Source organism: Brachionichthys hirsutus, chromosome 7, assembly GCF_040956055.1.
Source record: "Brachionichthys hirsutus isolate HB-005 chromosome 7, CSIRO-AGI_Bhir_v1, whole genome shotgun sequence".
In the NCBI taxonomy this organism is placed as follows: Eukaryota; Metazoa; Chordata; class Actinopteri; order Lophiiformes; family Brachionichthyidae; genus Brachionichthys; species Brachionichthys hirsutus.
The window spans coordinates 7,785,644-7,802,230 of NC_090903.1; the positions used below are offsets into that span (position 1 = coordinate 7,785,644).

Below are 16,587 nucleotides of genomic sequence, written 5' to 3' on the forward strand. Positions count from 1 at the left end.
AATAATCTAAAATAAATTACACCACTGATTCAAAATGACAATGAATGCCAATAAATAACTTACATAAATTACAATAAATTAGTAAAGCAATTAATATCTGCAACGTAGGTGGACAAAAAAAAGGAGGGGGGGGTTTGATCCGGAGAGAGTCGTGATGACTATCTCCGTTTCTGTCCCCCTAAAAGGTGTATTTTTAGGGCCTTTTTGAAGGAGGCCAAAGAGGTGCATGTTTTGAGGGCGGGAGTCAATCTGTTCCACCCTTGGGTGGCCGTATTGTAAAAAGATGATTTACCCATGTTAGTCCTGTAGGAGGGGGTAATCAGGTTGTTGTTTGAGCTAATGAACTCTTTTGATGCATCTTCTGTCATCGGTTGCTTCTCAAGAGTCCCCGAGTGTACTCCATCTATTTGTCTCGTTTCCAGACGTGTGAAGACGGAGTCTGTGCCATGAGGTGATTCCCCCCCCACCCTTCTCACCTACAGACATGGGGCTATGTGCCAATATGACGCGTCGCAGGCGGTGGGGCTGCACTGGAGCATTCAGGGCCGGCGTAGGACTGCTGCTGCTGGGGTTGACCATGGCCCAGTCAGTTCCTTCACCCAGTACTTCTTGTCCAGCTTCTGAGGTCCCACAGAGCCTCACCCAGCCCCAGTACCACAGCACGCCAATGGATGATGGGGGTTTCATGGCAGGTCTGGTCCAGTCCTTTCTGCACTCAGTCCAGCCGAACCCCTTTCCAGAAGGTCAGTGTCATCAGAATCATGGGCTTTGATCTCAGAGAGGTGCAACTTCGATCACACTGAAATCCTTTGTGGGGGGGGGGGGTCTCACATACATGGGCTGGGTAGAAATTCCCAACAGGGTCAAAAGTGACGCATAAGATCTGCTGTTAAACCAATATTGCTTATGCAAATAAGGCAATAGGATGAGTTAATCAATAAGCTGATGGTGACCTTTAGGTATGTGGCCAGTCAATCTTTAACTCAAATGACTAGCCTGACGCGTTACGGCCGTGTGTTTCCTGGTGTCCACACCTCACGTCTGGCCCAACAATGTCTTTTAATTGCTCCATAAACAGTTCCTTCTTTCAAGTTTTGCTTCCTGCATGAAAATGGAAAAAAACAAAACAAGACAACCTTTGTCCAGAGTCATTATAGTCAGCGCCACGTCGGGGCGGCAGTGGCTTGGTGGGTTGGGCCCTGGGCTGGGAAGCAGAGAAGTCCACTGCTTCCCCGGTTCGTGTCCCAGCCCTGGTGGGATGTGGTGTGTGGGCTGGTGACTGGAGGGGGGCCAGTCTGCCTCCAGAGCACTGCCAAGGCGCCCTTGAGCAAGGCACCAGGTGCGCCGACCACAGCGGCGCCCTCACCCTACTCCCTCTCCGTGTGCTAGGGCCCTTTGATACACATATTAGTGTGTGGTTGTTTCAAGGGGCCCGTTGTCGGCAGATGATGATTAATAAAAGCATTTCATTTCATTTCCGTACAATGGACGGTGCTGGACTTTAACCATCAGCCTCTAAATGTCACAATGAGTTCTTCTTTCTGCCATGTTCTGATAAGGCTAATTACCTCAATGCTTATTATAAAGGGTGCTTTCTGCTTTGTAGTTCATTCAGCGATGGGTGTTTAATTATAAACTTTCAATAGAAAAGGGTTTCAGCATGAAGAACACCTGACCGTTTTTCTCCTTTATTATACCTTCATCTGAGTTTTGAATTATGTCCACAATAACAGGTTTCTGTAGGCCCCGAAAACGGCTGCTTTGTTTGTCTGTCATTTGTAGTGTGGAAACACCCAGTTTAGCATGAATATCAGATATCAGATTTCCACCTTCACAATGAGAGATTCCGATGACTAGCGCAAGGGTTCAGTCCCCAGCGGTCAGGCTTTTGTGTGTGGATAATCTGGATAGAGGCGTATCAATCCAGAATAAGAGACCTAAAAGATATTTAAAAAAAACCGTATTTAACTTTTTCTTCCTCCTTTTTCCACCAGATCTGATCCTGAAAGTAGTGCAGGATATTAACAATCAGCAGTTTAATCAAAGAACAATCAGAAACGTAAGTGAAGGTCTCTCTGAGTTTTATTTATTCCAGGATGTGGGTTTGATCTTATAATGTGGGAAAAGGACAGACACACCTTTCCCTGAGTACACACCGTGCTAAACTGGTAATCCAAGAGCACTTGGCGATCATGTGCGTGTGTCCCGTTCCAGCGGGATCTTTTGTGATGGGACCGTTTTACAGGGATGTAAAATGACGGCTGTCAATACAAATCCCAACTATCGGACTCTTCTTTTTCCTCCTTTTGCTGTTGAAATGGATATTTGTGTATTTAGTTTTTTTTTTGTGTGTGTGTGTGTGTTCAGATCTTGGTGTACCAAGTAGGTTTCCTGGTGTGTGTGGTCATCGGCATCTTGTACATTGTTCTGATGCCCATAGTCGGCTTGTGCTTGGCGTGCTGCCGCTGCTGTGGCAACTGCGGCGGGAAGATGCATCAAAAGCAGACGTCCTCCATTGCCTGTCGCAGAAGAACGCTCTACTGGAGTGCATTCATAACCACAGGCATCATATTGTGAGTGTGTACACTCCAAAGGGCATATTTAAACAGGATAATGATGTATTTTTTCTTAGTGTAAAGAAAAGAAAAAAAGCCTGCCTCAGTGTGTGTGTGTCCTTTGGATTGAGATTGTGTAAGAATATATGTGTGATTGTGTGTGTGTTTTCTTTTGTTTCAGTGCTGGGAATATATGCATGTTCAAAAGTAATGACGTCCTCAGGACAAGTGTGGACCAGAGTCCAGAGGAGCTCAACAACACAGTGAATAACCTCCACACCTTCCTCACAGCTGTGCACGAGGTAAGAAAGAGTCTCTTGTTGATTCAAGGCTGACTACGAGTGTGGAAAGTTACAAAGGAGAGGAATGGGTGACAATTTACTTCATACTTGGCCTCTACAAAGAGCTGCTGAACAAATGAAAACCCTCGCTGCAGGGACAACAGGGACATACTTATGATCTGACTACGGCACAGCCAGTCAAAGGTCCTTCCTGATATTGGAATGATAGCCTGTAACTAGGCATAATCGCAGTTACATGTAAAATGAGAAGTTTGTCTGCTAACTGCAAATAGATTCAATAACTTTACCTTTCGTTTACCTGTGTTTTCAGAATTGCTGTCCCCCCCCGATTAGATTTCCCAGTAGGGCCTGCTAATTTCCACAGTACCCCCGTACTGCTGAAAAATCAGATTTTCCCATACAGAAATACGGAAAAAACGTATTGGATGACAGGGATATGATTTCAAGAATAATTTAATAGGTTTATAAAAATTCACAATACCATACAGGGGTGCCTGAACATAGAGCGGACCCCGTATAACTACATTTCATTTATTGTATTTGTATAACATTTTCTTTTCAACGCTATGCTAGAATGCTGCATGTTGCCTGTTTCAGAGGACAACAAAACGGTCTCCGAGGCACATCTTCACAAATCCCCCCCTTCATTGTGTGTTTTTTCAGACCAAACTGATGAGAGTGTGACTCAAAGTGCCTCATAAATGTCTCAAAAAAACTGAGTCTGCCGCTTTGGCTGATGTTTAAAGGCATTGACATAGTTCTTAAGAGGATCGGTGCCTTTGGTAAACTCCTCGGCCTTGTTATCCGAGAGTGAAATAAAATGGAGCTCCAGGTTGGAAATTTAAAATGTAAAAAGTTTGGCGTATTAAGAAGAAGAAAATTCCCTTTATTAATCCTGCATGGGGAAATTCCTTTTCCGCTCGACATGCAAGAAATATTCGCTTTCAAAACACACATTCAGGTAAAAATATCCTGTCCAACTGGAATTGTTTCGTTTACTCCAGCATTTAGATTAAGCACAGGTGTGTTTTACCACCATGCGATACGCAGAAGCAGTACAATGGTTGCATGTAGCGCATGAGCCATTCGGAGTACAGGACTCGATCTTTGTTCTTTATCAGTTAAACCTTGAAGAACGTCATTGTCACACTGCTGTGAGTCAACATCTCTTGTGTGTTTAATGACCAGTTGAGCTCTCTGCAGTGTCGACACACCGATGCTAAGATACTTCAGGAAGTGTTTCAAAGCAAAGACAGAGCTTTGTCCTGCTCGTTGTTCTTCATTACCAACAGTTCTGATGCATGACTGCTCACGGACACACACGGCACACATTACCATGCAATGCACACCACTTCTCTTTGGTTGTTGTTGTTGTTGCACTTTAATGTGGTTTTCCACTGCTTGTCTCCAGCAAGTGAACAATGTGGTGGATGAGGGCTACAACACAGTAGACGGGGTTACCAGCAACCTCGATGGTGAGCAGAGGAACTGAATAGTGTAAAAACAAAAATGGAGGACGATTTTGTCCTCTTTCAACGCAGCTTCTGTCTTACTCCTATCTGTCTCAGCCATTGGACCTCAGCTGGGAGCAGAGATCCAGGATCGATTTATGGAAGTCTTACTCCCACTGCTACGCTCCGTTCAGCTCCTGGACCAGGGTACGGCGTACCTGCATGCTCCCCTGTCTGTTCTCAAAATGCGTGCATGCTCGACAGGAGATCGGTCATTTTCAGCACTGTCACGTTTCCACTGCATTTAACTTCTAACGTTGTGACATAAGTCTTTAAGATAGTGACGATTAAAAAAAAAAAAAAACAACTTTTGTAGATGTTGCAAATTTGAAAGCTGAGGAAAAGGAGTATACTGCAGTTTGAGTAGTACTAAATGCCCAGGCTTGAACAAGCTTTTGATGAATAATAGGAAACACATGACTTAATTCAGTGTGAATTTTTGTGGCAAACAAATAATGCTAATAAATCATATACCGACATGCAGCTTGAGACGGCATGTCTGCTCCCAGAGTAACAGAGTGGGCTTGGCAGAGCAATACGGAAAATATTTTATAAATATTTATAGTGTTTTTCCTAAATGCATGGATATCTCTCTTTAAAAATGACATTTCCTGTCACATTCCTTTCAGCTTTTTGAGCTTTGAATTCACAGCAATCCTCCTCAAAACAGTCACGAACTATATTGACGATTCTCTTTAATGCCGGCTCATCCTCTAATATTTGTCTTTGTATTTTGCATGTGTAGAGACTGTAAAGACAGAAACTCAACTGAACCAGCTCAACTCTTCTGTCCTCCGGCTACAGTCGAGCTTGGATCTCCTCCAGGCCAATTTCACCGCCGTTAAAAATCGAGTCAACCAGACTTTCTCCAAGCCAGCCTGTGCTTCCTGTAGCTCCCGGATACCTGAGCTAAACGAACTAACGCTGGATACCTCCATCTCCGTAGGTGCTCATTTTGTGTAACCTCACTCGAATGTGCGTTTTTTCTTGAATGAAACATGGAAGGCAAATTAAATGAGGTTTGTTCTGAACATTCGCTGCTGTCAATCCCTGGTTTTGATAGACGAGTTCCTGCTGTTTTTACAGGCTTGCAGACTAACTGCCAGTCCTGTTACCGTATTATCATGAATCAACAGTCGTCATTTACTTATGCAATCAACACCTCTGGGCAGAAAGAGGAGCTGTCCTCCCTCCATCTGTTCTCCTCTATTCCTCCTACACTGCTCCTGTTGCCATTTCCTCTTTGGTCCTTTCTCATTTATATATACGCAACATACAGCATTGTCATGGCAACAAGGAGCGACTGATGAGAGGCAGAGACGCGTACAGTATTTATCTTTGCTATTATACCTCTCCTTGTGTCTTCCTGATAACGTTGACATATACGCCTTCTTTTGCAGAAGTCTGCTGCCCCCTCGTGGTAACTTAAAGTAAAGTGATGACGCGTTATCGCTGACCATGCTTGTGTTTGACTTGATTGTTTATTACAGATTTCCATTTTAAATGAGCTCCAGTCTGCAGTGGATGAAGTCATCAAAATTAATCTCACATCCCAAATCAAGGAGGTCAGTGACCTGACACAGTTTCTTCTTTTTTTTTTTTTTTTTTTTTACCATAAAAGCATGTAGTTCTTGTTAATCAGCATCTGTCATCTATATTATTACATCTACCTCTGAACCTTTGCGCTGAATGGTGGACTATTCCCAGTAACATGGCGCCTGCCTTATCTCTAAGCAGAGATATAATGTGGGTCGTTAGAGCAGGTTTTATGATGTATGAAAATAGCCCTTTGAAGCCTGAGCCATGAAGTCATGGTCAGAAAACCAAAATTTTTGGAAAATAGGTTCTTAATGAAAAGAAAAAGAAAAATCAATATAAATCTTTATACAAGTGCTCTAATTTGCATAATTTTTGCTATATTCAGATTTTTTTTTTAAATGGAAAATGCAGATGCATGTGTTATATCAAACTTTTGAAGTAAATGTCTCAAAATCCTGAAAGGCCAAGCGTATCAAATATGATACGTTTGGCTTTAAAGGGAATAAATGCACTGCCTGTCTTTATTACAGGTGGAGGATCAGTTCGACAACATCCCAGAGACCGTGACCAGTGAAGCCATGGATGTAGTTCAGAGTGAGTCGGCACATTTACTGACAAAAATCCAAAACTTGTTTCTCATTGAACTTATTTACCTGAAGATCAATATTAAAAATGTGTGTGTGTGTGTGTGTTTTTAGGCAGCAAAGAGCTTTTACGTGAAATAAAGAGACAGATCTACAATCTTATCGACGGCGTCCCTCTATCGGCTCTGACTGACATGTCCCAGACCCTGGACGATGTGCAGAGAGAAATCTACAACGTTGCCCCGGAGGTTGAGAAAGTTGACGATATCAGGTTAAAAAATATATAAAACAAGCCCGATTGTACAGACACATGATCAATGCAACAACAAGCCAGTAATGTAATGCTAAGATGTGTCTGTGTTTCTCTCAGATGGGGGTTGTGCCTCCTCCTGTGCCTCCTGGTCCTCCTGGTGGTTGTGTGCAACCTCCTGGGTCTGCTCCTGGGTCCTCTGGGTCTGAAGTCAAAAGTGGACCCCAAAAAACGCTCCTGCACCTCCAACTGTGGCACCATCTTCCTGATGATGTGAGCGCCGTGGCTGTGGTTTCCTGTTATGAGATGTCGTCACATGACACGTCGCTAATCTGAACTCTCGTTTGACCTCTGACCTGGCTGCAGGGGAACTGGCTTCAGCTTCATATTCTCCTGGCTGTTCATGATTGTGGTTCTGCTGCTGTTCCTGCTGGGCGGCAATGTTTATACGCTGGTCTGCCATCCTTGGAGCAATGGAGATCTGCTGAAGGTCACAGAATCACAGCCCACCTGCACAGACTCATATTTACATCAACAACAACAACAACGCAATAGCGATATAGACACTCTTGTTAATGTCATTCAGTGTGTTCAGTATTGTTTCCTACTCTTTCCACAGTTCATTGAGACGTCAGATTTATTTCCAGAGCTGCAGATCGGTCCAGCTTTGGGCTTGGACGTCAACGTCAGTCTCGCTGACTTGTACAGGTTTGTGATGCCAGTTTAAGTCTCGTCAGGATCTTCCTTTAGTGCTTTTTCTTTTTAAACCTTTTTCTTTATGTTAGCATGAAGCGCTTTTTCCAAATAAACTTGACATAATCTGATTTTTGGATTATACATTTGAATTCCCATTTTTGAACGTTTTCCAATGCCGACCATATATTAGATAAATGATTTACTATTTCATTAAAATTGGCCAGTATTTGGGCACATTCCAGCCGCTCTTTAAACATTATAACATATTTGATACATATTCCATACACTGTTTTTATTTATTTGCCTTCACTTTTCTGTTATAGCAGATGTGCGATGATATACTTGTGATTTTTCTTTCTCTGTTTAGTGACTGTCAGGAAAACCAGCCGCTGTGGACAGCACTCCACATGGATGAAGTCATAAACCTAGACGAACGACTCAACGTGACTCAAGTGAGCCTCTTTACAGTAAAACCTCTCATGAGGGTTATGTGTAATTAGCACATGTTGAAGTCATTTCCTCTGACCGTACCTCATCGTGTGTCGCTTTCTTCTTCTTACCCCCCCCCCCTCCCCCACACACTCTTTCTTACCCGCTCACAGTACACGGAGCAGATCCAGGACTTGTTTAACAGTACAGACATTACTTTGACCACCATCACCCTCATGAGCCCCGATCTGAGAGAAAAACTCATAAAACTCTCCACCTTGGCTAAAAATGTTGACTATACTGCTATTACACAGCAGGTAGTCACCATTCACAATTTCATTTTATATAAATTCTTGTCATTACGTGTGTAACTTGTGATTGTGACCCTTTGGCCTCATTTTGCCTCTCTCAGATGAACAACATCTCCAGCATCAATCTGAATACAACAGCTGATATGCTTGACCTGCTTGCTGCGACCCAAGTAGGTCACAAGGCATTTACATCAGGCTGATGTTTTACACTCTGCGTTTCTGCACTCCCGGGTTGAGGAGTTGATCACCCCATTATCTTCTATTTCCAGACAGACCCTGATATTAAAAATGAGCTCCAAGATGAGGCCAGCACCCTCAGGCAGATCCAATCCAACATAGAAGCAACCATCACACCACAACTGGTGAGTAGACCCGGACCCTCTCCTGGTCACCAGTTCTCTGACTTGCCACATTATGGATTAAAGACATTTTCTTTTTTTACTTTTTCCCTCAGGAAAACATCAATTCGACCCTTAAAGACCTTCAATCCACGGCAGAGAAAGTCAACGTGAGTACAATGCCTAGTCACGATTGTCCTCTCATTCCCGCTGTGGCTCATTCCCTCTCCTCTACGGACTCTTCCAGGGAACAGCGGGGGAGGTGCTGAGCAATGAGAAAGCAGCACAAGACTTCCTCACAACAAATACAACACTGATCGTTGAGAATGTGAGTAGGACCGTGAGTCACATGGTCTCCATGTGGTCTAATTCATTCAATTACTTCTGCTTTGGGGGTCACGGGAGTCGCTTGGAGGCTATCCCAGCTTGCTATGGGCGAGAGGCGGGGTACACCCCGGATGCGTCGCCAGTGCATCGTGGGGCCACACAGAGATAGACAACCATTCACGTACACACTCACACACTACGGACAATTTGGGGGCAGCCAATTCACCTAAATTGCATGATTTTGGATACCAGAGAACCTGGAGGAAAAACCCACGCAGACACGGAACGAACACAAACGCTGCACGGATAGGATTCGCCCATCATCAACTTTTAATGATTATTTAATTCATTCAAGATCCGTGCCTAAGCTGCATTCTTCTTCTAAGCTGCGTTTGGGGCTTTTTTAGGATGTGGGTTTAACGACTAGTTAGATGAAGGCATTGTGTTTTCAGACTCCAGATGACTCAAAGTGGTTTAGTGGGTATTTTTGAGGCCTGTTGAATTTACCCTAAATAAACTACAGTACCAATTTTCAACACCTTAATGAAGAAGCCGAGTAGCAGCGCGGCTTGCTAATTTCTTTTTGTAGAACAATGGATTTTGATTTCTCATGGGAATAAAGTCCATCAGGCTGCAAAGACAATACTTACTATTTGGATGTGGATTTGTTGCTAAGCAGACTAACAGAATACCAGCAGCAGACTTAGGCTTCCTTGTTTTAATGCATGACGTAAAGGCACTCTGATCCAAAATGGAAAAACCAGCCTTGCTTTGCCCAATCATATTGCCACTGCAGTTATTCACAAGCCACCTCAAAGCGTTTATTCAGAATTGTTCTCCTGAGAAGACAAGGAGTCCCACTGACTCCTCATGACCTCCAACTCTAAAGCAGGGAGAGGAATGTGTGGAATTTACTCTCTCTCTCTCTCTCTCTCTCTCCGATCTATCTCAGGAAAGCGAAGCGTTTGTGGATTGCCAGCTGGGCTACGTTGAGTCGTACGTGGACTGGGCCAAACTCTCGGTAAAGACCTTGTACGCTTTGACGTGCGTCATACGTACTGCATAATATAACATACTGTACATGCATGTACACAAACTATTGGCGTGCACCGTGCAGTGTATGTGTGTACATATGACCTTTCTCCTGTAGCTCACGCAGCAGCTGGGCCGCTGTGGGCCGCTGGCAGGAGCCGTGGACTCTGCTGAGGTGATCGCCTGCTCATACGTGGTGGGGTCTCTGGTGAGGGCCACATTCTATTAGCTCAACTGATCCTGAAGTCTGAATAAAACAATAATAAGAAAAAAAATAAGAAAAGAGACAAATGATTGTAAATCGCTATGATGTCATCATTTCTGCATATTATTCACCCTTGTTCTCTCTCTCTCTCTCTCTAGAATGCATTCTGGTTCAGTCTGGGTTGGTGCATGATGTTCTTCATTCCCAGCATCATCTTTTCTACCAAACTAGCCAAATACTATAGGAAGATGAAGTATTCTGACGTCCAAGAGTGAGTGGCACCAATTAAACTGCAAACAGGCACCTAATAGAGCTATTCACACTCACACGCACACACACGCACACACACACACATTCACATGTGCACATGTAGTTGAGTATTTACACAAAGCAGGTCCCAAATGCAGAACTCCGAGTTTACATAATGAAGAGAACAGGAGTGTCTGATGAGGAGATTGCTTGCATATAATCAGGAGAGGAGGAGGAGGAGGAAGAGGAATATGGTCCAGTCCTGACAGATGTGCAAGAATCCTATTCAGTTAACTGCTTTCTGAGCTTTGACCTCTGTTCATGTCTGTATTTACAGCGACCTCGTTATCATGAACCACTTCCCACGAGCCCAGATGAAGCCCCACTGAGACGGCAGCATGCATGTCCCATAAAGCTTTGAGTGACCACAAACGCACCATCGCTCCACTGCACAGATGTCACAGCAGAGACTTTTATCAATTCCATTTTTCACCATAAGGTGGAGGAGGCAGTAGTCACACAATACATTTCTTTCACCACATGCGCCGTGCTGAGTTGACCTCAGGGGGTCACAGGGCCTCAGGGAATCTGCAGGTTTTTGTTCTCTTGTTCATTTTAAATCACTTTCTAAATGACTTTTTTAATGGATTTTATTTTTTTAATGATTTGTATTTATTGAATTGATGACCTTTGAGCTGCTGCTTGAGTCCGAGTAGGTATGCACTGTATTTCATATTTTAAAGCTTTATTTAAAGTTTTTCACACCATCCATCCATCCACCCACCTTCTTGTTGACGACACAACCTCAGTCATCTCCAGCCGCGTTGCTGGGGCCTATCCCAGCCTGACATTGGATGAGAGGCGGGCCACAGAGACAGACAGCCACTCGTGCACACACTCACACCTCTGAACAAGTTGGACCCAAGCTGCATGTTTATGGAGGTGAAGGAACCCGATGCCTCCTTGCCGTGAGGCGGCAGCGCTGCCCACTGTGGGACCAAGCCAACCATTCATGTATATAGAATAGTGCACTCAGAACACCATGTGATACTGTACAGCAGAGTGATGTGCCTTGCCTTCATTTCTATTCCACCTGGTTTGGCAATGTAATGCCACTGGGAAATTTTATTTTTATTAAAAATTTTGTTAAGCTTCCACTAGAATTGGAAAACAAAGCAAATTTGTAGACAAATCATACAATTCATATTCTTTATCTGATATCTGAACTCTTGAACACGTTCATGTTTTTTTCTAAATACTGGTCATTCATGCGACTCCTGATTCAACATTAGTAAATTGTCTTTCTGTCACACGGCACTTAATATGGCCTCGTTTGCACATCATCAAAATCGTGTGAACTTCTGCTGTTGAGAAAAACTGAGTAAAGATTGTCACTGATCCACGACTGCACCGAGAGTGTCGCGTGTTCTTTCTTTTGGCTGCAACATGAAGAATCTCATGGATCATGGATTACACTGTTTGAATTTGCAGCCACGTGGAATCTGATGAGTTTATGGATTTTTATACTCCCTAATACGAGAGACTTAACATAACACAATCATTTTGTTCAGCTGTGATACAACATTCTGAATTCAGGGCAGATCTGTTATGATGGTTCAGACGGATGTTTGGAACGTACCACTCAGACAGCAGCGGACAGATAATAGCTTTATTTTACTATTAAGGGCGTCCTATAGGATCGTCACTGCAGACTGCTGCAACAACACTGAACATTCCATCCATCATTTGCAGTGCAATAATGGATCGGATTACACTGTGGGAATGCAGAACAGTTTAATATATTACGGCATCCATTCATAAATACTTGTACACGCATTTCCAATACGGCTAAACGAGAGCATCACCAAATGTAAATGGAGCATTGAACAACACGAATGCAACACGTTTGTAAAGCAAATCCAAAAGGACTTCCTATTTGTTCACAGAAACTGTAAGCACAGTGCAGGCCAAATTAATGTTTAACCTCCAAGTAGTCACGACAACAAGCTGAGCGGAGAAGTCCGGAGTTCCCCCGTCAACTGCCTGATGGCACAGGATCGATTTTTGCAGTGTTCAGGCAATAATTTATGGCATTTCACCATTCAAACAAGAGCATTAAAATGTACGTCTTAAAAACAGCCTCTAACTGCAGCGGCCGATGGAGCTGTTCACACAAATAAAAGGGATGAGAACCTGTGATCTGGCTCCTTCTCCAGACACGACAGGAATGTGACATGAGGCTGTAAATGAAGAGCAGCGCTGCGGAAGGCACATTTACACCCCCCCCCCCCCCCTCTGACTTGGGTGATTACGTACAGAATCACCCAAGTCATCCGGCACTTAAATGCGATTCCATTTGGAACAGCTAATGTTAACATTCATGCTAACATATGCATCAAACGCAGGGCACAGAAAATACTGAACGGGCGATACGTTTAATGTACAATCAGTTTCAGAGGCCAGACGACGGCTCTGATCACATTACCCTCTCCGGCTCCGCGAAGGACGGCGTGCATGATGAGCAGCAGCAGGGCGCCGATATTAGACACCGCGTGCCCAAACCACGCCGAAGCCCTAACAGAATTAACTCCGAAATTGAATATGAAGTCAAACTGCGAGGATTTTCATTTGGAATGTTGCTGTAAAGCAATCCAGATGAGGACAAGATGGAGTCTGGAGGGGACCAATGGGAACGCCTGAGCAAATACAGGCAGACGATTTCGGGTTTGATTCACAAATGCTCGTGGTCTGCCTGAGACCCTCAAACCAAGTTCACATCAGAAGCACACATTTAGCAACGCAGCCCCCCCTCTCCGATTCTTACCCCGTTTAAAGGAAACATTTGAACGTACAGGCGAGCTCATCTGGACAACACTCAGTCGATCACAGCGCGAACACACTTTGACCCCGGCAGGCTGAAGGCAGCAGCGAGCAGACAAACGACGAGTCACAAATAAGGCAATTAAGTAGTAGCTTTGTTTCCACCGAGCAGATACATCCCATAATGTCTTGGCCTTCTGATGAAGACTATTCAAGGCAACTCATCCACATGCAGCTGAGGCATAGCAGATGAAGAAGGCAGCACGTAATGAGCTGCTGTATTTACAGTCGAGATCTTCAGCAGCCATTTCACACACCCTCAAATATCACAGTTAATACCTGTGAAACACGGATTGCAATTTACAGCCTCAACGTTTGGCCAGATTACCGATGGAGCGTTTTCCATCGCGTGTGTGTGCGTGTGTGTGTGCGTGTGTGCGTGCGTTCGTTTCTCCGTAAATCACACTGGGCTGGCTGGTAGCTCCACGCTTGTCCGTGGGATGATCGTCTGCGCGGGTGTTTGCTGTCCGGGCGTCTCTGCAGGAAGAGATGCGGCGATGTCGTCCGGAGCGGAGTCTGTGACGGACCCGGACCGCTCTGTGGGCTGGCGGGGGGGCACGGGGGGAGGAGGAGGAAGGGGGGACGACGGCGACTGGAGGATGTCGGCGTAACACCGGTTGGGTTTGGGCTCCCTCTGAAGCACTTTCCTCAGCAGAGGTTTCAACAGGCCGACGGTCACCTGGCTGCTCGGGGAGTCCGCGAAGGGAGGAGGAGGAGGAGGGGAAGGAGGGCACGGGCAGCAGGAGGAGGAACAGGAGGCGGGTGAAGGGGCATCGTTGGGGGAGGGAAGGTTTTTCAGCACCGCGTTTAGAACGGTGGTAACGGTGAAATCATCCGGGCACAGCTCCCACAGCAGACCCAGGTAGGGGTCCAGGTCCCGGTTCTGGGTGACCTCACACAGCAGAGTGGTGAAGATCTCTTTGTGCAGCAGCGGGCTCTTGCCGCAGAACTCCCGGGCCACCTGCGTGACCCTCCCCCAGCGACGCGTCGCCATGAGGATCCTCAGCGCCTGGAGGACGGCGGTGGGCCGCCCGCTGACCAGCAGCAGCTCCACCTCCAGGTCCCGGTGCCGGTCCGCGTCCGGGCTCAGGTTGTACAGGACGTAGAGGGCCCGTTTGTAGAGGGGCATGTTTTTCTCTGCTCCTCCTCCTCCTCCTCCTCCTCCTCCTCGGTCACCTGAGAAGCTCCAGGATGAAGAGGCCTGCCGCTGCTGCTGCGCGAGCTCGAGGAACCGGGGCAGCAAGTCGGGCCTGAACCGCAGAACCGACTCGCAGAGGAGCTCAAACACGGGGAGGGCAGCGGGGCGGGCGGGGCCTTGAGGTCGACAGACGGCAGCCTGATCAGCCCGGAGGCCGTGCTTTTGCCTCCCGTTCGTGGACGGCGGGGAGGCGCCGGACGCCGCAGCGCCGCCGAGGACAGATCTCCAGACGTCTGGGGGGACGCCGCTGGACAGAGAGGCGTCGCCGTCGTGCTGTAACTGAAGAGCGGCCTGCGCGGCCCCCCACGCCTGGCGGGGGAACACGCTGAAGATGAAATTGAGGTAAAGCAGCGCCTCCTTGTCCAGCCCGGGAGACGCCAGCAGTCTGGCGAGCTCGTTTCCGACCAGGCTCTCACACAGGCCGCCCACCTCCTCCTCGCTCGCCCTCACCAAGCGGCGCTTCACCTCCTCCAGGGCGACCAGGACCTTGAGCTCGACCTCCAGGGAGCCCGTTAGCTTATCTTGCCCCGCGATGAACGCGGCGCCGCCGTTCCGCTGCGACCCTTTGCTGAGGTAGCTCCCGAGGATGGAGGCTAAAGAGGCGGGCGCCTGGAACCGGCCTCCCCGCTTCAGCGCGTCGACGGTGAGCTGCGTCCGGCTCAGGCTCCGCCTCTGGTAATACTTGCAGGCCTCTTCGAAGACCGCCTCGACCAGGCGGGCTCCGGAATGAACGCTCTCGTTCGACGGCTCGCGATCTCCGGATTCGGCCTCCTTGTCGACCGCCACGAACAGCCCGCCGCCCGAGAGAACGTGCGGCGTGCGTCTGTCGGCCCGGTTCACGTACAGCAAGCCCTCCCCGCCGAGCGCGATCTTCTGCAGCTCTCTCCCGCAGCGCGCATCGACGAGATGGAGGCTCCGCCCGATCAGCAGCGCCAGCGTGTCGCCGTAGAGGCAGACGCTGGCGCGGGCGCCGGGTTTCACCGAGCAGTTGTCTGCTAGCTTGTACACCCGCCGCAGCGTCCCTCCTTCCTGCAGGAGGCACACCCAGCGCGTGGCGAGCAGCAGCAGCAGGCCGCCGCCGCCCGTGGGAGCGAAGGAGCGGATCTCGGGCGGCTCGAGCGCAGACAGGCAGCCCAGACAGTCGGTCAGAAGCCTCTTGAAGTCAGACTCTTTAGACGAAAGCCTCTTCAGCGGCGCGCTCCGGCTCGTGGCGTTGACCGCAAACGATTCGTCCAACGGGGACCACGACAGAAAGAGCCCGGAGACGCTCAGCAGCGGGGGCGCCCCCGAGTCCGGGAGGAGATAAACGCGCTCGCCCGAGCCGACCACCATGAACTTAGGATTGTTGTGAAGGGCGATTTTCACCGCCCCCAAGCTGACGATGGCCTCCCGCACGTCGACCTCACGCCGGCAGACACAGTAGGTGAGGTTACTCCTCGCGGCGGCGGCGCCGGGCGGAGCGGCGCTCCCCGAAGGCGGCCTCTCCTCGCACCAGATGATCAGACTGGAACAGGCGCAGACGGAAACCACTCTCGCCCGCGGGCCGTTGCACAAGTCCGACGCGTACAGGAGCCGCCAGCCGCCTTTACACGCCGTGAATCTCCAGAACTCTGCTTTCCCGTCCTCGTAAACCACGACAGCCACCGACGCCTCCTCTCCGCTGCTGCTCGGCTCCAAATATAAAACATCCACAACGGGCACGGCTCGTCTTAAGCACAGGTCCAGCTTCTTCTGGCTCTGGACCACCTGGTCGAAGGTCACCAGACCCACCTGAGGCTTCCGGAGGAGAACATGGAAGTGACGTCCTTCCGGGCTCACACGAACGTTTGACAGAACACATCCGAGGTCCTGAGCGGACGCATTAAATACCTCGCTCAGGTCTCCGCCGCCGGAATAGTCCCTGAAATCGGACAGCTGCTCCAACAGCCAACGCGCCATGCCTCGTTGTCCGAAGCGGAGCTCGTGTGATCGACTTGAGACGCTGCGTTTGACATTAGGGCTCAGTGGAGGCTCGCCAAACGGCGTCCCCGGTGCGTCCTCCGGCTCCTTCCTGCTCCTAACGCCGCGGCGGAGGGATACATCGTAGCGGCGGCGGAACCGTGAGCTGACAGCAACCCGGAGGAAGGGTTCACCGATAAAGCGAGCGTTTAAATCAGTCTCTTGCTATGCTAGCACTCCGAC

At 47.9% G+C, this 16,587-nt stretch overlaps 2 protein-coding genes across 2 annotated transcripts; one reads left to right on the top strand and one right to left on the bottom strand.

Moving 5' to 3' along the window:
• Window positions 1-484: 484 nt before the first annotated feature.
• Window positions 485-11,704, top strand: prom2 (prominin 2). The gene is made up of 23 exons (XM_068741290.1): window positions 485-743; window positions 1,995-2,059; window positions 2,368-2,573; window positions 2,737-2,857; window positions 4,269-4,332; window positions 4,426-4,515; window positions 5,114-5,310; window positions 5,859-5,933; window positions 6,438-6,501; window positions 6,606-6,762; window positions 6,862-7,014; window positions 7,108-7,231; window positions 7,361-7,449; window positions 7,805-7,889; window positions 8,040-8,183; window positions 8,279-8,351; window positions 8,451-8,539; window positions 8,632-8,685; window positions 8,763-8,843; window positions 9,795-9,863; window positions 9,993-10,082; window positions 10,238-10,350; window positions 10,666-11,704. The coding sequence occupies exons 1-23, from the start codon at window positions 485-487 to the stop codon at window positions 10,715-10,717; spliced, it is 2,514 nt and encodes an 837-aa protein (XP_068597391.1). The 3' UTR covers window positions 10,718-11,704.
• Window positions 11,705-13,608: 1,904 nt separating this feature from the next.
• Window positions 13,609-16,344, bottom strand: LOC137896081 (BLOC-2 complex member HPS6). Its single transcript, XM_068741610.1, has one exon. It carries the CDS (start codon window positions 16,342-16,344, stop codon window positions 13,609-13,611), a length of 2,736 nt encoding a protein of 911 aa, XP_068597711.1.
• Between the last annotated feature and the right edge of the window lie 243 nt (window positions 16,345-16,587).